The sequence below is a fragment of the Mobula hypostoma genome, chromosome 4 (genome assembly GCF_963921235.1).
Source record: "Mobula hypostoma chromosome 4, sMobHyp1.1, whole genome shotgun sequence".
Lineage (NCBI taxonomy): Eukaryota > Metazoa > Chordata > Chondrichthyes > Myliobatiformes > Myliobatidae > Mobula > Mobula hypostoma.
The window spans coordinates 11,584,989-11,606,629 of NC_086100.1; the positions used below are offsets into that span (position 1 = coordinate 11,584,989).

General features: G+C 44.5%; 1 protein-coding gene across 1 annotated transcript; it reads right to left on the reverse strand.

Annotated features, from left to right (window-relative positions):
- Nucleotides 1-1,526: 1,526 nt before the first annotated feature.
- On the reverse strand, nt 1,527-12,771 carry LOC134344712 (extracellular calcium-sensing receptor-like). Its single transcript, XM_063044798.1, has 6 exons — nt 12,674-12,771; nt 8,823-9,114; nt 4,416-5,252; nt 4,077-4,304; nt 2,520-2,643; nt 1,527-2,431 (listed from the first exon to the last, which is right to left on the reverse strand). Exons 2-6 carry the CDS (start codon nt 9,078-9,080, stop codon nt 1,527-1,529), a joined length of 2,352 nt encoding a protein of 783 aa, XP_062900868.1. The 5' UTR covers nt 9,081-9,114; nt 12,674-12,771.
- Nucleotides 12,772-21,641: the final 8,870 nt, after the last annotated feature.

Genomic DNA, 21,641 nt, shown 5'->3' on the forward strand with positions numbered 1-21,641 from the left:
AGAGTAATGATAAAATAAGTCAAAGTCAGCATGGTTTCTGTGAAAGGCAATCATGCCTGACAAATCTGTTACAATTCTTCGAGGAAGTAACAAGTAGGGTGGACAGGGGAGATGCAGTGGAAGTCAGTCACTCGGATTTTCAGAACGCGTTTGAGAAGATACCACACATGAGGCTGCTTAATAAGATAAAATCCTGTGCGTTACAGGAAAGATACTGGCATTGATAGTGGAATGGCTGACAGGCATAAGGCAGCGACTAGGAATAAAAGGGACCTTTTCTGGTTGGCTGCCGGTGACTAGTGGTGTTCCCCAGGGGTCAGTATTGGAACTGCTACTTTTAACATTGTTTGTCATTGATTTGGATAATGGAATTGATGGCTTTGTTGCAGTATTGCGGATGATACGAAGATAGGTGGAGGTGGAGGATGTCAAATTGGAAGAATGGGCAAAAAAGTGGCAAATCAAATACGGCGTTGGGAAATGTATGATAATGCATTTATGTACAAGGAACAATAGTGCGGACTATTATCTAAATGGGGAAATGGTTCAGACATTAGAGGCACAGAGGGACTCAGAAGCCCCCGTGCAAGACTCCCAGAAGGTTAACTTTCAGGTTAAGAGTGTGGTAAAGAAGGCAAATGGAATGTTAGCATTTATTTCAAGGGGGATAGAATATAAAAGCAAGGAGACAATGCTGAGCCCTTATAAGACACTAGTCAGTTACACTTGGAGTATTGTCAATAGTTTGGATACATATCTCATAAAGGATGTGTTGTCATGGCAGAGAGACCAGAGGAGGTTCACAAGGATGATTCCAGGAATGAAAGAGCTAGCATATGGAGCGTTTGACTGCTTTGGGCCCGTACTCACTGGAATTTATAAGAATGCGGGGTTATCCAATTGAAACCTACCGAACATTGGAAGGACTAGATAGGGTGGATGTGGAGAAGGTGTTTCCTATGGTGGGGTATCCGAACTAATTAGAGGGCACAGCCTGAAAATTGAGGACGACCTCTTAGAACAGAGGTAAGGAGGAATTTTTTAGCCAGCGAATAGTGAATCTGTGGAATGCTATGCCACAGAATGCAGTGGGGGCCAAGTCCGTGGGTATGTTTAAGGCGGAAGTTGATCGTTTCCAGATCGGTCAGGCATCACATAATATGGCGAGAAGGCAGGTATATGGGGTTGAGTGGGATCCGGGATCAGCACCGATAGAATGGCGGAGCAGACTCGATTGGCTGAATGACGTAATCCTGCTTCTATGTCTTATGGTCTAAAATTTTATGATTTTACATCTGAAGTAACACTTACCAACAGTTTTACAATCCAACTGGGTTCTGATCTTACACTTTACTGGTTATCTGCGCTGCAGTTTCTCTGCAGCTCTACTCTTTCTCCTTGCTCCACCTTCGATGCACTATGTAACCACATGAACAATATGCAAAAAGGTTTTCCACTGCGATGTCGGCATAGCTGATAATAGTAATCCAATATCAATAAACCATAACAAATACTACTTAAGGCTTTTAGCAAGACAATTTCCCCATCAAATGTTTCTTTGTATTTCTCTCCGGCTTTAACAATATGATGTAACATTTAGGAGCAAAGATACAGAAAAGTAAGCCAAAACTGGAAGCCAAAATGGCAAATACTTCCACTGCCACAGTGAATTTCCCGGGGGAACTGATGTAAGCTGGAATGAAAGATATCCAAACAGAACAGAATACCAACATACTAAATGTGATGTATTTCGCCTCATTGAAATTGTCCGGTAAGTTTCGTGCCAAAAAGGCAACGGCAAAGCAAAGCATTGACAGGCAGCCAATGTAACCCAGGACGCAGTAGAATGCTGCATCTGATCCCACATCACACTCCAGAAGGACCACCTCGTTCGAGTAGGCCATGTTTTTGACGGGGAGGGGTGGGGATTTGATGAGCCAGACGGTACATATCAAGCACTGCAGCAGTGTAAGAAGAAACACAGTCAGGCGCTGTTGTAGGGGACCAAACCATTTGGCCACATTACTGCTGGGTAGTTTTGCCTGAAATGCCAGCACCACAACAATCGTTTTGCCCAAAACACAGGAGACGCAGAGAACAAAAGTAACGCCAAACATTGTGTGGCGTAGCATACAGGACCACGCCGATGGCTCGCCAATGAATGTGATTGAACAGAGGAAGCAAAGACTCAATGCGACGAGAAGAAGGAAGCTGAGCTCAGCATTGTTTGCCTTCACGATCGGAGTATCTTTGTGAAACAAGAAAATGCCACCAATGGTGGCAGTGAAGCAAGTTCCGATCAGCGCCAGCGTGGTCAGAACAATCCCCATCACCTCGGTAAATGTGAGAAAGTCAAGCTGCTTGTGTATGCATTGGTCTTGTCGGTCGTTGGACCAGGAATCACTGGGACACCTCATGCACTCAATTGAATCTTGAAGGAGAAAAGGGAAAATTGATTTAACAACTGCTCTGGAGACACCCGTGAACACTTTAACATTGAAGTTATTAGTGGTCCATACCTGTGGCGTTGCTGATCACCCCTTGGGCACAAGGAATGCAATCAAAGCAACAAATAGGCTGTCCCTTGCGAGCTGCTTTTCTTGTTCCAGGGGGACAGCTGTTGGAACAAACTGCCCGGGGCACCTCGTGGCAAACAACGATAACCTGTTAATTTCTTATTTTTATCAAAGACACATCACCCTGACGGGGAACGAACTGCAGGGCTTAAGGTGTAGACTCGGGCAGATTTATAAGGGACATGTGGGGCAACTTCTTCATGCAGAGGAAATAGCACTCGGAGGAAAGCAAAACTACCGGGATAGGTTTAAATTGTGGCGTAAGAGAGATATGAATGGACCTGTGAGGCAGCTTTTTCAAGCAGAGGGTGGTACGTATCTGGGAAAAAAAGCTGCCAGAGGAAATAGTGTAGGCAGTGGCAATACTAACCTTTAGGCGGATAGACAGGTGCATGGATGGGTAGCGTTCTAAAGATGTGGGCCGAGCTGACAAATCGGTGGAAATCTCGGTCAGCACGGGTGAGTTGGGCCAAAGAGTCTGTTTCTGTGCTGTATAACTCTATATCTCAGAATGTCAGTACCTTGGCTAATCCTACCTGCACTCCTGTATACAGAGAATAAATCACAACTACCCTCGTGGATTTTCCTCCACTAATTCGGGGAAATGTTAAGGCCAGATAATTTTTTGACAACCTCTCTCACGGAGGAATTAGATATCGCCCAGGGAATTGCAGGTTGTTCACAACACTGTGTGTAATTCCTGTACGACCCTCGGGTTCATATCTTATCTGCCAAATTTCGTTTAGTTTTAGGAATTAAGAAAGCCCAGTTTTCGTGACTCTACACATAACGTTCCCGGGTACCAAACGGATTCCGTTTTACAGATGTCCGAAATTTGATTCTGTCCGTAAATCGGAAAGCACACAAAGATCATTCGATATGCTTACACTACTGTTATGAATACGATCAAAATCACATAAGTCTGATAATATAGCACAATCCTGAAAGTTGAAAGAGAGAGAGAGAGAGACAGGGAGAAAGGCGAGAGAGAGAGAGAGAGAGAGAGAGAGAGAGAGAGAGAGAGAGAGAGAGAGAGAGAGAGAGAGAGAGAGGTTGAGAGAGATTGAGAGAGAGAGAGAAGAAGAGAGAGGGGGAGATATAGAGAGTGAGAGAGACAAGGGAGGAGAGGTGAGGGAGAAAATGTGTGTGAAAGAGGACACGGCGATAGATAGATAGAGAGAGAGAGAGAGAGAGAGAGAGGGAGACAGACAGTCAGACAGACAAACAGAGAGTAGAGATGTAAGTAGGCATGACCTCGGCAGAAATAAAGATCGGAAGGGTAGATCCGGTGGGTTTTAGAACTTAATAGTATTATGAAGCTGGTTATCAAGTCGAGCTGTCTATAACTCGACAGGTCATAACCGGAGGACCGCCTGTAGTTAAGTTGTTCAGTTACATCATGAATCTCAATCCCGTTTACAGAAAGAAATGTGAAGCTTCGCTAGCTGTTAAACTTCAAGATTACTTACTTTACGCTACAATCGCATTTTCATGCATTACCTCTCTGCGACCACCAGTCCACACAATCGATCCTTCATTTATTATAACTTGTTCAGCTGAAGGCGCGGATCCGTCATAATGTCCAACTATCAAAACAGCGGCATTCCCCTCGCTATTCACCTGCCAGTTCACAATGTCGTACGTAGGCACTGAGTCTCCGTTATCGTCGAAATTTACCCTTTCCCCGACCTTGCTTGTGAAATTTAGCGATTGCATATAATGCAAAACCTACCAGGGGACGACACGGACGATGGAACATGACATCGATCAACCGACATTTCACATAAACAAAGAATATTAATTGGACTATGTTCGAATGTCTTAGTCAATTCTACGTACCTGCCATGGCTGAAAATTTGAAATGTTCGCGCAAGACTGATTGACAAATGGACCTTCGCCACTTTTACACGAAAGCATATTGTGAAGTGCATGGGCTATAGCATAAGTGGCCTCATAAACTTTGTTGGTCACCCTCATCTGAGATGTGTCCGTGTAGGTGTTAGACACAGTCTTTAGGCTCTCCAATTCGGTACATTGACGAGGTTTTGCGGTTGTCGTTGTGCTTCCTGTGCTGTTACCTGTTCTTTTCAGGCTACAACCGAAGGTCTTTTCCCAAAATTCTTCGACTAAAATATTACCGGGATAAGCAGACGGATGAAACCGCGTTAAGAAGTTTTTGAATCCCGGAATATTCACGTTACGTATCGCAACCCCGATGGCGCCAGTTACGAATCTTTTGTTCTCCTCTGGAGATAAAAGCGAAGTTGCGATCCACGCCTCACTACCCACCCACTGGATACCAGAAATGTTTTGTCGAACTATTTCCCTCAATAAAATGGCCATGTCGCCTTGAGCGAGAAAAGCCACCACGACTTTCGTGGACGCTTTCCGAATAATTCCGGTAACATGAAGTAACCTTTCTCTCGAATACGTCCTGTGGAAAGACTCGGAGAAGGCAATGCAAACCCCAAGCTGCTGAACCGTCTCAGTGAAGGCCTGCATCCCAAAGTTTCCATAATCGTTGTCGCTTCTCACTGTTCCAATCCAAGTCCATCCAAACCGCTTGACAAGTTGGGCCAACGCGTGGGTCTGGAAGTAATCGCTTGGGATCGTCCGAAAAAATGAGGGGAATTCTCGCCGGTTGCTGAGACAAGCACAGGTGGAGAAATAACTAACCTGCTCAGAAACCAAAATGGAAACAGAAAAAAGAAAATAGTAAAATTAGTACAGTCTTGGGGGAATAAGTCGGCGCAAAGAAATGTCTCTACGTAGAGAATGCTACAACTGGCATCTTTCATTCAGATAGAGTCATAGAGTAGTACAGAAAGGACATAGTCCTCTCAGTCCACCCCTTACATACCGATATTTCCATGAAACTACAGCTATACGTCTGCTTTCTATATGTCCCCATTTCCTTCTAAAGAATTACTGTCAAAGTGTCCTCTAAATGTAATTGTCGTAGGGTCAATAGCTTCCCCTGGCAGCTCGTTCCTGCAAACCACCCCCACCAACCTGCCTTTGTACTCCGATACCCTGCAGTTCTTCATTCCCGAAACCTGGGAAAGATGTGGTGAATTTACCATCTTTAGGAAACGTCAATTTTAAACAGAGAATGGAAGAAATAGTCATAGATCAGACAATCAAAGAGAATGTGAAGAAAAGAATCTCGTCAAAGAGCGATCAGCAGTTTTATCTGAGCGCTGTGAGCATTCTGGAATATATTTCATTGTTTGTTAATTTACTTCTGGTAATATTACTTCACGTGTTGTGTGTGATCTATATGCATTGTGTTGTGTATCTCGTCCAGAGGAAAGAGTTTTTTTTCGTTTGGTGGTATATATCTGCAAATATCTTAGGCACATAGATGGAGTTAGGGTGCCTGAGACTTCGCACAGCACTGTATTTGTCAACGTGGAGCGGAGAACGAGTTTGTAAACCTGGCGGGAGCGAAGAGTGTTGGGAATGGCGAGTGTAGTACGTCGTGCGAAGATTGTGGGACAGCCGGCAGAGGACTGCCGGGGCAAGAGTCAGTGTGAGTGTAGACGCACCCATTTCAGAGACGCCAGACAAGATCCTATGTTTATATGTATGTGTCTGTACGCGCCTAAGAGTTTTGCACAGTACATATGGTTGAATAACAATAAACTTGAACTTGAAGTTGTACTTGGTTTGCTATTTCCAATTTCAAATATCCAGCTCTGACAGCCTTCTAGTTTCAAATTTAACTTTCTAGAGCAAACTGAGTCAAGGCGTATTCCTTCGAACACCTCCTCATATTGTAACCGTTTTGTATTGCACCCCGAAAGCTTTGCGAACTAAAACAGTTGATGTCACTTAAATAGCACATGCTCACCATGCTTGAAAAGGCGGTGTATAATTTAGGTTTAGAAACATAGAAACATAGAAAAATCTACGGCACAATACAGGTCCTTCGGCCCACAATGCTGTGCCGAACATGTACCTATTTAGAAATTACCTAAGGTTACCCATAGCCCTCTATTTTTATAAGTTCCATGTACTTATCCATAAAAGACGTTATCGTATCCGCCTCAACGAACGTTGCCGGCAGCCCATTCCATACACTCACCACTCTGTGTAAAAAAACTTACCCTTGACATCTCCTCTGTATCTAATCCTAAGCACCTTAAAACTGTGCCCTCTCGTGTTATCCATTTCAGCCATGGGAAAAAAGCCTCTGACTATCCACACGATCAATGTTTAGTTATGTTTTTGTTGCGAATGCTACTTAGTTTATGGTATGTGCTTGTGAGGCTATTGCAAATAAGTTTTGTTGTGCACCTGTTCATCCATGCACTTGCGCAGATCGCGATTAACTCGACTTTGACTTTGATAAGTGCTTGTTTCTGAGGAAGTTATGTTTTAAGTGGCTGCTGTCCGACGTACTTCCTCTGTCTTGCCCCAAAGCTATTGTTGATCCAAACATGATCGGCATTTTGGCTTACCTGTTAGTGCAAATGCAGGACTGCAGGTACTGGAATCTGGACCAATAAATAAGATGCCGGGAGACCTCAGCGGGTCAGACAGCAGCTGTGTATGGACATGTGTAGTCGACTTTCATCTACACTGGCAACATCCGGTCTCTTCTCTAACACACGTGTGACCTGTGCACCGAATTTGAAGCGTCTCTACCCGAAACGTCTACTGTTCATTCCACTCCACAAACCTTACCTGCTCCGCAGAGTACCACAAGCATTTCTTTTGTTACGCCAGTTAGTGCTGTTGCCTCACACCCCGATTCGAGTGTCTCCGTCTGCGTGGAGTTTACATGTTCTCCCTGTGGCTAATAGGTTTGCCCCGGGTTCTCTGCTTTTCCCTACAGCACAACGATGTGTTTAAGTGCAGTTGGTACTCTAAATTACTCTTCAGTGTATAGTAGTGTCACCAGGATCGAAGAGGAGCTGATAGACACGTGAGAGTCTGAATCGATGGCTGGAATGGAGGGAATCGAGACGGGAGAGGCCTGATGTGATTGGTCAGTTTACATCCATAAGGCCATAAGACCATAATATATCGGAGCAGAATTAGGCCACCTGGCCCATCCAGTCTGCTGTGCCATTCAATCACGGGTGGTCCTTTTTTCAATCTCCTCCTCAAACCCAGTTCCCGGCCTTCTCTCTATAACCTTTGATGCCATGTCCAATCAAGAACCTACCAACGACTGCCTTAAATACACCCAACGACCTGGCCTCCACAGCTGCATGTGGCAACAAATTCCACAAATTCGCCACCATTTGTCTAAAGAAATTCATCTGCACCTCTGTTTTGAAATGGCGCCCCTCTATCCTGCGGCTGTGCCCTCTTGTCCTAGACTCTCCCATCATAGGAAACATCCTTTATACTTCTACCCTGTCTCGGCCTTTCAACATTCGAAAGGTTTCGATGAGATCCCCTCTCATCCTTCTGAATTCCAGCGAGTACAGACCCAGAGACATCAAACGTTCTTCGTACGATAACCCTTTCATTCTTGGAATCATCCTTGTGAACCTCCTCTGGACCTTATGCAATGGCAGCACATCCTTTCTAAGATGAGGGGTCCAAAACTGTTTACAGTACTCAAGGTGAGACCTCACCAGTGCCTTAGAAAGCCTCAGCATCACATCTTCCCTCCTGTATTCTAGACCTCTTCAAATGAAAGCTAACATGTCACTTGCCTTCATCACCACTGACTCAACCTGCAAGTTAACTTTCAGCGTGCCCTGCACAAGGACTCCCAAGTCCCTCTGCATCTCAGACTCCTGGATTTTCTCCCTGTTTGGAAAGTAGTCCACATATTTATTTCTACTACCAAAGTGCATGACCACGCATTTTCCGACATTGTATTTAATTTGCCACTTTCCTGCCCATTCTCTTTATACGTCCAAGTCCTTCTGCACCCTTTTGTTTCCTCAACACGACCTGCCCCTCCACCAATCTTCGTATCATCGGCAAAAGTGGCAACAAAGCCATCATCTAAATCATATGTATCCGATAGGGGATAACGAGCAGAATAGTATTTAAATATGGTGATTGCCACATACAATAAAAAGACAAAGACCATTTGAGGTTGAATCACCTGTGAGCAATAAACTAATTTCTGGCAATGAAAATCGTGTAAACATTCAGTAGTATTTCAAGTCATAAGAAACAAAAAGGACACGTGTTATATTCCAGGCCGCCGTTTTACGCCAGCAGATGTATTAAGGCTATTTGCTAAGAACACGCCTTTAAAAATAAGTGAGTTCTCACCATAGGAACTTTCAATGGACCGACTGACGCCGCCAAAGCCAGAGAGAGCGAAGATTCCGATTCCGCCACGATGGCGGGGACCAGTGAGCGCGGAGTACATGAATGCTGCGGGAATATTGGGTCCAGTCCGTTGATCAGGTCGAAAGCCGCTTTCACTGAGAAGCGAGGCAGACTGCACGAATCATAAATCCTGTAGCCCAGTGTAATATTTGGAAGGAGGACGGGACTCCTGTTTATCTCCTGAATCGCAAATATCATAGCCTGAATGTAGCGGAACACTTGGAATTCCAAACTGCAAGGAGATGCTTGGTAAATTAGCAAATCAGTACCACATTACTGCCACATGTACAGTGTAAACTGTGCTTTGCAGGCCAACCACACAGAGATTTTTATAACAACAGTGCATTAATGTAGATCAAAAGAAAACAAGGGAGGGAGGTCGGCAGCCCACAGTAGAAATAAAGATGTGTAGGCATGGCAGGTTATAGAACTTAGTAACATTATAAAGCTCACTACTAAGTAGAGCTGTCAATAGCTCGGCCGTTCATAACCCTCAGGAGCGCCTGTAGTTTAGCTGTTCAATTACATCATGAATCTCAGTCCGGTGTACAGAAAGAAATTTGCTGCTTTGCTAGCTGCTAAACTTTTGAATGACTGAGTTCAAGAATCCATCCTATCCTACAGGAGACAGCGGAGAGGCACGAATCAACATCGTGATACGAGTTGTACTGGAGCCTGTCCTTGTGTGAGAGAGAGAGAGAGAGAGCGAGAGAGAGAGAGAGAGAGAGAGAGAGAGAGAGAGAGAGAGAGAGAGAGAGAGAGAGAGATATTTATAAGTTAGAAGAAAGTTTTAATTTCCCATTTTGCAGCATTTTCTATTTAATTTAAATTCGTAGCACTTTTGGAATCATTATTAATTCTTTTCGGAACACAAAAATTTTGAGCCATTTTTGCCACAACGCCCAGGGAAAGTGCTAGTCAGGAGCAAAAGGTGAGCTGCTGGAGGAACTGAGCGAGTCTGACAGAATCTATGGAGCGAAATGGACTGTCAACGTTCAGGATTGAACCCTTTAGTTGGCTTGTGTGATCTGCTGTCATTGTGGACACGTTCTCCCACAATGCAGATATTGAAGAAAAACACATTGTTCCCCACTTAACGCCATTCTGTACGTACTTTACAATTCTGAATTTATACACGGTAAGTATTGACATCAACTTGATTATATGTTCTTGCATATGTATTAATTCTATCTGGTTTTAAGAGAATATCAATGAATTATTCGGCACGGAATTTGGTTCGTATGTCACTAAAACTGCCAAAGTTACAAAATCCAGCCTAAATTCTCTCAGTTCTGATTATTGTAACCTCAAACTTTGTATTCCGATTCCAGCATCGAATCAGGAACTTCCGAATCGTTTGGTGTAATTCATTTATAAATATCATGAAGGAAATTGTCGAGACTTGAAGACCTTAGTATGGAGGGAAAATATGTGTAAGGGATTTCTTTTTTTGTGTGTCACTGCGTACTCTAATTAAAATGGCTTCTTTGTTATGTTATAATTGAAAGGGCTTCTTTGTTATGTTAACTGCTGAGAAAGTCCCTCCCACTAGCAGTTGTTTGAATCACGTTACTGATAAGAAGATGTTATGAACCAATTGCGATAGTTGTTATGTTTTTGGTGTATTTGTAAGATATTGTATGCGCGGGGTTTTGGGAGAGAAGGCGGGAGAGGGAGCCAGAGGATGGATCAGGTGCTGTGAGTCCGCTAACGGGGTCGGACCCCGAGCGGGGCGTTCTGCGAGGAGAGGAGTCGGAGACGCAGACGGACTCGTGTGGAGCGTCTAGTCGACCACCGTTGATGGTCCCAGGCGGCCGGTCGAGGTGGTCCGAGGGGTCGCAGGGTGAAGAAGAAGGGTCCTGAGCTCCAACTGTTTGTGCACGAAGAGATTGAACTTTGACAAATGTGGTGCCTTTTATTTCCCTTTTATATTTTATTCTCTATTAATTATATAGTTCCAGTAATATCTATAAAACTGCAAATCATTTAATCATATCTCGTGTATTGTCTGTTATTTGGGCGGGGTGGGGTACATCACACAGCATCCACACAAACTTATTACCCAGTTTGGTGGGGCCGAGGGCTGTTTCCCTAAACGACAGTGAGCCGAACGACCCTAGGGCTGGCCAGGGGGGGCTACAGATGAATAGTTTAGGACTTTTTCTGTGGAATGTAGAGGACTGATAGGGAATACAAAATTATTAGGGGTATAGATAGGGGTAGAAACAGGATAGTCTCACTGCAATTTGGTGAGAGGACAACTATTGTTCTTGGGTTGAGGGAGAAAGGTGAAACATTTAAAGGAAGGTGAGGAGGATATTCACTCAGAGAGTAGTGAGTATGGAACGAGTAACGAGGGCAAATAGTGGATGCGGGGACTATTTCAACATTTAATTTAAATTTCGACAGGTAGTTGGATGAGATAGCAATAGAAGGTTATGGAGGTGCAGTTCGATGGGACTTGAGAGATGAATGGATCGGGATAAACTATATGGACCGAAGGGCCCGTCTCTGTTATGTCGTTCGAGGACTCTATGGCTCCATAAAATGATTTGTCAGTGTTGCGTCGATCCTACTAAAATAATTATCACTTATTCTTGTCATATTATCTAAAAACTGTGAGAAGCCTATCTTGCATACTGATCGTACAGATGAAATCATTGAACAGTGCATTGAGGTAGAACAAGGCAAAACAAAATGCAGAATAGGGTGCAACATTTACAGAGAAAATCCAGTGTAGGTAACTACTAAGATGCAAGATCATAGCGATGTGGATTATGAGGTCAAATGGCCATCTAATCATATTTGGGAACTATTTAGCAATCTCATAACACCAGAGTAAAATAGTCTTTGAGCTAGTCGGTCCGTACGTTCAGGCTTTTGTATCTTTTGCTTGATGGAAGAGGGGAGAAGATGTGTTTTTGGGACTGGGGTCTTCGATTATGCTAGTTGCTTTACTGAGTGAGAATGGAGTATTGACAGAGAATGTAGGGGACACTGGTGTCCGCGTTCTGATGAGATGTGTCCACGATTCTCTCCATTTCGATGCCACCATGTGGAGAGCAGGTAGCCTAGCAAACCATCATCCAGATAGGATGATTTCTGTGGTGCATCGAGATAATGAATCATGTTGAGTGCGATTTGCTTTGTAACGGGAACTATTCGGTCACTATCACTAATGATTTCTGACATTTTTATTGAGAATACAATTCACCAAACAGAACAACTATTAGCTATTTCTCAAAATACTCTTCAGCTTCATGGTTTGTGGAGTAGGTTTCAAACATCTGCATTTCTGTTATAGATTAATTGGAAATAAAATATATACTAAAAGAAACCATTTTGTTTCCTTCTCTTTATCATCACAATAAATACAATTAATGCCAAGAACGATCGTATTGGTGGAATCTATAGAAGCATCTAGTCTAGTAAACGATGTTGGCTCTATGAGAACACATCCATGCTAATAACAATGTCGAAACGTGATTAAATTCTGGACTAAACTTTTAGAGAAACACTCCGGAACGAGAAACAGGCAAACAGACAGAAACTGAAATTGATTCTATCGCACCAAATGTTACTCCAGCTAACGAACTCAATATCGAAACCAGTAAAGGCTGGAAATACTCTGTCGGGAGATAAAGCGTATTTCCAGCAACTTCTGTGGAAAGAGATTCTGGGTTAAAGATCCAGGTCTAAGACTCCCCACTAGAACACCATAAGGGAGAAGGTTAAGTTAGTTTTAAGTTACAGAGAAACGATAGACCCGGCACTCAGCGCACTAATCTGACCTTTCACATTTCACAGTTCTCGGTTTGATTTCAAATGGAAGCTCCGAATCTTCTGTACGAGAGTGCAGACCAAAAATTCCACCGATGTCGATGTCTCCTTCCTTCGATAAACTAGACAAATCAAACATTTCTCTGCGTTTACATATCAGGCTGCCAGTGGACACTGCAAGGGGTAATAATAACCTCCAAAGAACCACACAGCACATATTTGCTTTCGTTCTCACTCTTGCTGACAAAGGACCACGGGGTTTTGTCGCTGAGCTCATGCTTGGGCGAGCAATGTTATTTCCCCTGACGAAAGAAATGACAAATTGGCACTTTAATCTAATTCGAAACATAAACAAATATACCGTGTCACGCTATATGACCATAAATAGGGACACATGATTACGGCTGTGTTGATGTTCTCGAAAACAGTTAAATAGCCAATTGGGCACAGCTGAAAGCTAGTGTTCACAGGGATCATAATAACTCCATCTTTCGCTTTATTGCTTCCTATCTCACTAATAATTTTATTGTGAAACACCATAGCCTATGTTAAAGGGAGCGAATCGATTGTTGAGTCAGTCGAAACCTCAAAATAACATTGCAAGGAGTAACCTGCGTTCTGTAGTACTATGATGAACACACTAAAGTTGGAACCGATAGTGGTGAATTCACGTTAGTTATATATTTCCTGCTGGATTAAATGTCAATTTGATGGACTAGATTTGCGTATTTCCTTCAGAATAGTAAGGCCACATGCTTTACAGAAATGATAAATCTGGAATTTTGTAGCTTTTTGTTGGCTCTACATATCACCTTCCAGTTTCTTTCACAATACCCACTCTTCCCTCCGCATCTGCCTATCACCTGCTTTCAGTAGACACTGTGGACTTGAATGGGACAGTCGAATGATGTGCTCTCTCCCAGGTGCCAAGGTTAGGGACGTCTTGGATCACGTCCGCAGCATTTTGGAGGGGGATAGATAGCAGCCAGATGTTTTGGTACATATTGGTGCCAATGACAAAGGAAGGAAAAGCAAAGATGTTTTCAAAAGAGAAATTAGAGAGCTAGGCAGGAGGCTGCGAATCAGGACCTCCAGGGAGATAATTTCTGGATTGCAGCTTGCGCCCCGTGCCTGTGAAGGTAGAAACAGGATGAAATGGCAGATTAATCCGTGGCTGAGGAGCTGGTGCAGGGTGCATGGTTCAGGTTCTTGGATCATTGCATCTCTTCTGGGGGAGGTATGCCCTGTACAAAAGTGACTGTTTGCACCCGAACTTGAAGGTACCAGTACTCTAGCGGGCAGATTGATAGAGCTGTCGGGGAGGGTTTAAACTAATTTGGCAGGGGTGTGGAAACCGAATTGAAGGGACTCAGGATAGGACGGATGGTAATAAAGCAAAGATTGCAGACTGTGAGGTAGGACAGGCAGATGATAGAACAAAATTGCAGCCAGCAGGATGAGTATCAGTGCATTAGGGATGCAAAATTAAAAATGGTAGTATATACAGTGCTGGAAGTGTTATATCTCAATGCACGGACTATTACAAAAAAGGTGGATGATCTTGTTGCATTATTACAGATAGTCATGAATGATGCTGTGGCTGTCACTCAAGCGTGGCTGAAAGATGGTTGTAGTTAGAAACTGAAAGTTAAACATTGCCTCGGAGGGATACGAAGGTAGTCAGGGGGTATGGCTCCGCTGGCAAAGAATGGCATTAAATCAGTGGAAAGATTGCATTAGATTATGAGGACACTCAGTCCTCGTTTATTGTCATTTAGAAATGCATGCATTAAAAATGATACAATGTTCCTCCGGAGAGATATCACAAGAAACACCTGGCAAACCAAAACTAAAATTGACAAAACCGCATAATTATAACATATAGTTACAACAGTGCAAAGCAATACCGTAATTTGATAAAGAGCAGACCATGGGCACGGTAAAAAAAAAAATCTCAAAGTTCCGATAGCCTCATCATCTCACGCAGACGGTAGAAGGGAGAAACTCTCCCTGCCATGAACCTCCAAGCGCCGCAAACTTGCCGATGCAGCACCATTGGAAGCACCCGACCGCAGCGGACTCTGAGTCCGTCCGAAAACTTCGAGCTTCCGACCAGCCCTCCGACATTGAGGACCGAGCACTATCCTCTGCCGAGCGCTTCGACACTGCCCCGGCAGCCGAACAACAAGCAAAGCCGCGGACTCGGAGCCTCCCCCTCCAGAGATTCTGGATCACACAGCAGTAGCAGCAGCGAAGCAGGCATTTCAGAAGTTTCACCAGATGTTCCTCCGTGCTCTCACGTCTGTCTTCATGAAATCAGGATTGTGCATGGCACCCTACTTTACAGATAACAGACATCACCACCGCAGTGGCCGCTGCGAGCTGCGTCGTGCCACCATCTTCTTCTGCCGCCCATAGATGTGACATAGGATGGGAAGATGTTGAATTCTTCAGGGTCGAGTTAAGAAACTTCAAGGGGACAAGGATCCATGATGTCAGTTATATAGAGACCTTCCAACAGTAGGTAGAATGTGGACTACCGATTACCGCGGGAAATAGAAAAGACGTGTCAAAAGGGCAATGTTGTGATACTCATGGGGGATTTCAACATGCAGGTCAGTTGGGAAATTGGGATGGTAATGGACATCAAGACAATTAGCTTGTTGAATGTCTACGAAATGGTGTTTTTTGAGCAGTTTGTCGTTGATCCCACTAGGGGATCAGCTATACTGATTTGGGTTTTATGTAATGAACCGGATTCGGGAGCTAAAGGAAAATAATGTAAAATGGAGGCTATGGGTAACCCCAGGTAATTTATAAAATAAGTACATGATTGGCACAGTGTCGGTTGCCGAAGGACCTGTGTTTTGCTGTAGTTTTCTATGTTTCTATGTCTAACATTAAGGAGCCAGTGAACACAATATGATTGAGGTAACTTGAAATTTGATAGGGAGAAAGTAAAGTCTAACGTAGTAGTATTTCAGCAGAGTAAAGGAAATTACTCCACTGAAATTAAAGGTATGAGAGAAGAATTGGAAGGAGATGTTGACAATGATGACTGCAGAGCAGTAATGGCATGAGTTTCTGGGAAAAATGAGGAAGATGCAGGATAAATGTAATGCAAAAAAAGAAGTAATGCTGAAATGGCGAAATAGTATGTCTGTGGCTCACAAGGGAAGTAAAAGCTAATGTAAAAGCAAAAGAGAGGACATACAGAAAAGTATAAATTTGCGGGAAGTTAGAGGATTGGGGATCTTTTAAAAACCTACAGAGGGCAACTAGAAGAATCATTAGCGGTGAAATGACGAAATATGAAAGAAAGCTAGCAAACAAAGTCAAAGAGAACAGTAAAGTCTTTTTCAAGTATGTAAAAAAATAAAAGAAAGATGAGCGTGGATATAGGAGTGCTAGAAAATGAGGCCAGAGAAATATTAACAGGGGACAAGGAGATGGCAGATGAACTAAATAAGTATTCTGCAACAGTATTCGCTGTGGAAGACACTAGCAGTGCGACAGATGTTGAAGAGTACGGGGGAAGAGAAGTGAGTGCAGTTACTATTACAAGAAAGAGTTTGCCCAGAAAATTGAAAAGCCTGTGGGTAAGTAATTCACTCGGACCAGATGAAGTACGCCCTAGGATTCTGAAAGAGGTAGCGGTAGAAATTGTGGAGGCATTGGTAGCAACTTTTCAAGAATCATTGTCTTCTGGCATGGTACTAGAGGTTGGAAAATTCCAGATGTCACTCCCCACTCTAAGAAAGGAGGATGGCAGTCGAAGGGAAATTATAGACCAGTGAGCCTGACCTCACTCGTTGGGAAGATGTTGGAGTCAATTGTTAAGTATAAGGTTATGGATTACTTGATTACACGGGGCAAGATAAGACAATGTCAGCATGTTTTTCTCAAGGGAACCTGTTGGACTTCTTTGAAAGATTACAAGTAGGAAAGATAAAGGGTATGTAGTGGACGTTGCATATTTGTATTTTCAGAAGGCCCTTGATAAGGTGCCACACATGAAGATGCTTAGCAAGTTAAGAAACCATGGCATTACAGGAAAGCTACTGCCTTGATTAGAGCATTGGCAGATTGGCAGTGAGTTGGAATAAAATTATTCTTTTCTGCTTGGCTGCCAGCGACTAGTGGTGTTCTGACTGGGGCGGTGTTGGGACCGCTTCTTTGTATGCTATATATATATCAATGATTCAGATGATGGAATAGATGGTTTTGTGGGCAAGTTTTCAAATGATAGGAACATTGGTGGAGGGGAAGGTAGTTTTGAGGAAGCAGGTAGACTACAGAAGGACTTAGACAGAGCATGCGAATGGGCAAGAAATCGGTAAATGAAGTATAATGTTGGAAAATGCATGGTCATGCACTTTGGTAGTAGAAATAAATGTGCAGACTATTATTTAAACGGGGAGAAATCCAAAAACCTGAGATACAAAGGGACTTAGGAGTCCTTGCGCAGAACAGCCACCCACTTCAACTCTGCTTCCCACTCCCATTCAGATATGTCCATACATGGCCTCCTGTACTGCCATGATGAGGCTAAATTCAGGTTGGAGGAGCAACACCTCATATACTGTCTAGGTAGTCTCCAGCCCCTTGGTAGGAGCATAGAATTCTCCAACTTCTGGTAATTCCCTCCCCCTCCTTTCCTCTATCCCTATGTCACTCTGCCCCCTCCCCCAGCTGCCTATCACCTCCCTCATGGTTCTGCCTCCTTCTACTACCCATTGTGTTTTCCCCTATTCCTTCTTCAGCTTCCCTGCCTATCACCTCCCTGCTTCCCCTCCCCCACCCCTTTATCTTTCCCCTTACTGGTTTTTCACCTGGAACCTACCAGCCTTCTCCTTCCCACCCTCCCCCCACCTTCTTTATAGGGCCTCTGCCCCTTCCCCCTACAGTCCTGACGAAGAGTTCCAGCCCGAAACGTCGACCGATCTTTTCCGCGGATGCTGCCCGACCTGCTGAATTCCTCCAGCGTGTTGTGAGTGTTGCTTTCACCCCAGCATCTGCAGATTATTTTGTGCTTACGAATCTTTCATCAGGATCCATACCTATCACCTGCCGTTGTTGGTCTACTGCTAACCCCTCATCTCCTCACGCTTGCCATTTCCCCTCGATCTTTCAGACTAGACGAAAGATCTCAACCTAAAATCTGGACTGTCCATTTCCCTGCGCAGACTATGCCTGACTGTTGTGTTCCTTCAGCGTTTGTATTCTTGCTTTGAACTCTATGCACCGGGCAGACCCAGTTATCTGTGGGAATGTCACGGTCCCGATCGGTTATTCTCTGGTACCCTTTAAATTTCCTTCGTGTCATGTTCGGGACCATTGACTCCATGTTTTCCTTTAATTCATTGTTTTCTCGTGTTTCTTAAGCTCTGTAATTAAAGACACTTGATTCTCTGCTGAACGGTCATTATACAGTGTCGCGCTAACTGCTGCTCAGGGCTTGACCGTCACGCCAATGAAGCAAGTGCGAGCAAGTTACATCGCCGGAGCAATCAAGTCTCCTCTCGGAAGCGAGTGCCAGTAAGTTGCCTCTCCTCGCTGGAGCGTTCCCATCCGGTTACCGCGCCTCAGCGAGCCTGCTATGCTGCCTCGCCGGAGCAGATCCGTCAAGTTAACCCGCCAAAGTGAGTCAACAGCCGCTGTCTGTAGTTCCGGGGCCGAGTCGCGAGCTTGCCGCTACTGGGAGCCATTTCGTTCCAAGACAAAAGAAATGTCTATCGTTGTGTGGTTTTGTCTCTTCGTGTCCCAGTCTCCAGTAGGTAGGTACGGCCGTTTGCCACTATCTTGAGATGAAAACTGTCTCTCTATGTCCTCGCCTCCGCTGGGTAGGTCCGGCTGTTTGCCACTACCTGCAGTTGGGAACTGTCTCTTTGTGTCCTCGCCTCCACTGGGTAGGTCCGGCCGTTTGCCGGTACCCTGAGTGGGGAAATATAACTTTGTATTCTGTGTCCTGTGTCCAAGGAAGAGTCCCAGCTCTGTGTCCTGTGTCTAAGAAGAGTCCCGGCTCTGTGACCTGTGTCCCCGAAGAGTCCCGGCTCTGTGACCTGTGTCCCCGAAGAGTGCCGGCTCTGAGTCCTATATCCAAGGAAGAGTCTTGGCTCTGTGTTTCGATGTTCCGAGTTCCAAGTCCAGGCTCCGATGTTCCGAGTTGCAAGTCCCTGTCCAAGTCCAAGTTCGGGTCTCGAGTCCCAAGACCCAGCCCAAGTCCAAGTCCGGGTCTCGAGTCACAAGCCAAGCCACGTCCTGAGTCCCAGTCTAAGTCCAATGACCGAGCCCAACTTCAGACCTGCATATTCCCGCTTCACTTCATTCACTCCTTGATGTCTCTCTGTAAAATCCTTGCTTCCATGCTTTCCTAGTTAGTATTAATATACTCTATTTTTGTTAACACTCCAAAACGTGTTTGTGTCCTACATTTGGGTCCACCCTTGCTCCGCACTTGTGACGGGGAAGAGGTAACTGAGGACAATGACATGTGTATACACCCTAATAGATGATAGCCCAGAACGCATTTTGTCTTTAATGTGGGGCAATGAAAGAGCAATGTGTTGCAAACAAGCAGAGTTTAACTAGAATAGAGGAAGCATATGTTACAAGAATTGCCCCTTGTAATCATGATCAGTGAGGCACAGAGAATCTGTTGTTACCGACAAGTAACTTTTATTGTTTCAACTAAAAGCACGTGGGTTCACAAACTGTCGCTGTGTGTATCCTACTAGAACTCCCTGACAGTCCATGAACAGTCAATGAAGAGAAAAGAATATTACCCGGGAAAGGGGTCTACACTGGCCAGGCTTTCCTCGTGGTCCCGATCTCCATGTGTCCGTGGGGTCCTCCTTATCCGCGATGGTTGGTCTCTGGCTGCTGGAGAGTTGTCGCCCCTGAGTATTTCGAGCTCCTGAGTCTTGTACTGCTCCTCATCAATTGAACCATTGGATCTCCATCCCATTGGCTAAGGGTCACCAGACCCACCTGGGGCACCTTCTTACTGGTCATTGTACAGGGCTACAGCCAACATTGTTTCGTAGCGCTGCCCACCCCAGCCTTGTGTATTTGTGTCTTTACGCTCTGACTGGACTAAACCAGTTAAATGAGGCAGCCAAGACACAGTGTAACGAGATTACCTATTGCAGGTCTGGCATTTTACGAAACAAGTAGCTACTCCCCTGAGAAAGGTCTCAGGCATATTGCTCTGATTAGATTGTTCCAGAGCAAGGACTAGTTCAGAGTCTATGTCCTTTACTTAACAAATGGCTATTTGTTTGAGAATGGTCTCAGGTTTAGAAGATCATTACCTGAAGCTTCCCGTGTCCACATTCAGTTTCTCTGATTAGATTATCCAAGAGCAAAAAACTGCTTAGAATCTACAAAATGGGGGAAACAAAGTAATTTGTCTTCTTCCCCTGTCCTTGATCAGACTGCAGTTTCTTCTGGCCAACACACAGAGCAGCTGGGTTGGACACAGGAATCACATGTAACCTTTGTTCCGGAAAAAAAAACTTTCCAAATTTACTCCATTTTGACACAATTTGCAAGTGAAAGTTGTAATGGTGACGAACATATTAATTTCCAGCCCAGATATTATCGACATCCCCTTCTCTCCGATCTGCCAGGACACCTAAAAGCCTGAAAACTTACTGCCAGTCGCTATCCCGGGCTTATAAGTCTATCGCACGGTTCCGCAATACGACAAGATGGACTCCTGACCTCAGAATTTGGCTCGAAATGGCCCTTACACCTTGTTGTTTGCTTTCTCCGTAAACTTTCTCTGTAACTGAAGCAATTTATTCTGAATTCAGTTATTCCTTTTGCATGCTGTGCTGATGTGAAGAAAAGAACTGTACGGATGGCGTCATCCGAGAAGTGTGCTATTTCTTCACTTAAGAACGCACTCAAGACGAAAAAAGCAGGGCTTCGAGGCATTCTATCAGATTTGGTCTGCATCCGATCCGTGAGCAGGAATCATTAGAAAGGGCGAATAAGAATAAGGCAGAGGCAAGTGGAACGGCTATTGTTGTGAGCGGACCAGTGTCAGAGTCTGAGGCTTTGGCGAGATCACGCTTGGGGGAGGTAGATATCTGTTCAGTTTCTTTTTCTTCATTCTTATTCTTCGTCTGTTCAGGCACAGTTAGTACCGTGAGAATGGCTCCATGGGGCTGTGGTTTGCCCGCTCTGTGAGATGGGAATGCTGGGCGACCTCCGGCCTTTCGAATAACTTAACCTGGACCAGGCACACCGAGCTACAGCTCAAGAACGTGTTAAGGAACTGGAGCTGCTGCTCAATAACCTTTGGCTCAGACGGGAGACTGGAAAAGTGATAGGTAGGAGCTATAGTGAAGCTATCACCTCTAGGTTACAGGAGGCAGGTAACAGGGTGACTGTCAGCAGAAGAGTTCCCCACGTGGCTGTTCCCTCCAATAGTAAGTATACCACTTTGGATACTGTTGAGGGAGACGAACTACCGGGGGAAGCCGCAGCAGATGACATGGAGTGGGAATTTGTACAATTTGTACAATTGCTATAGGTAGAGCTAAGCAACTGCATAGGTAAAATGACCTCCATGGAAGTTATATACAGACCCCTAAAGAACGGGAGATAGAAAATAAATATCAAAAGAGCAATGATACGGCAGTCCGAGCAACACACACAAAATGCTGGAGGAACTCGGCAGGCCAGGCAGCATTTATGGGAAAAAAGTACAGTCGAAGTTTCGGGCCAAGACCCTTTGCAGGACTGGAGAAAAAAAGCTGACGAGTAGATTTAAAATGTGGGGATTGGTGAGATGAGGTGAGAGTGGGAAAAGAGGATGGGAAATGGAGAAGGTGGTGGGGGAGGGGGGGCAGTGGTTGGTCGCATTACCGGACTTTTCAAAAATCGATGTTTATGCCATCAGGATGGAGGCTACACTAAAGGAATATAAGGTGTTTCTCCTCCAACCTAAGCGTGGCTTCATCTGGAGAG

Coding starts and splice junctions, on each gene's coding strand:
- LOC134344712 (XM_063044798.1), bottom strand. CDS start 9,080: ATGATATTTGCGATTCAGGAGATAAACAGGAGTCCCGTCCTCCTTCCA. Junction 5,253..8,822: donor GTCCATTGAAAGTTCCTATG/GTGAGAACTCAC, acceptor GTTTCTGAGCAG/GTTAGTTATTTCTCCACCTG. Junction 4,305..4,415: donor CAAATTTTCAGCCATGGCAG/GTACGTAGAATT, acceptor GTCCCCTGGTAG/GTTTTGCATTATATGCAATC.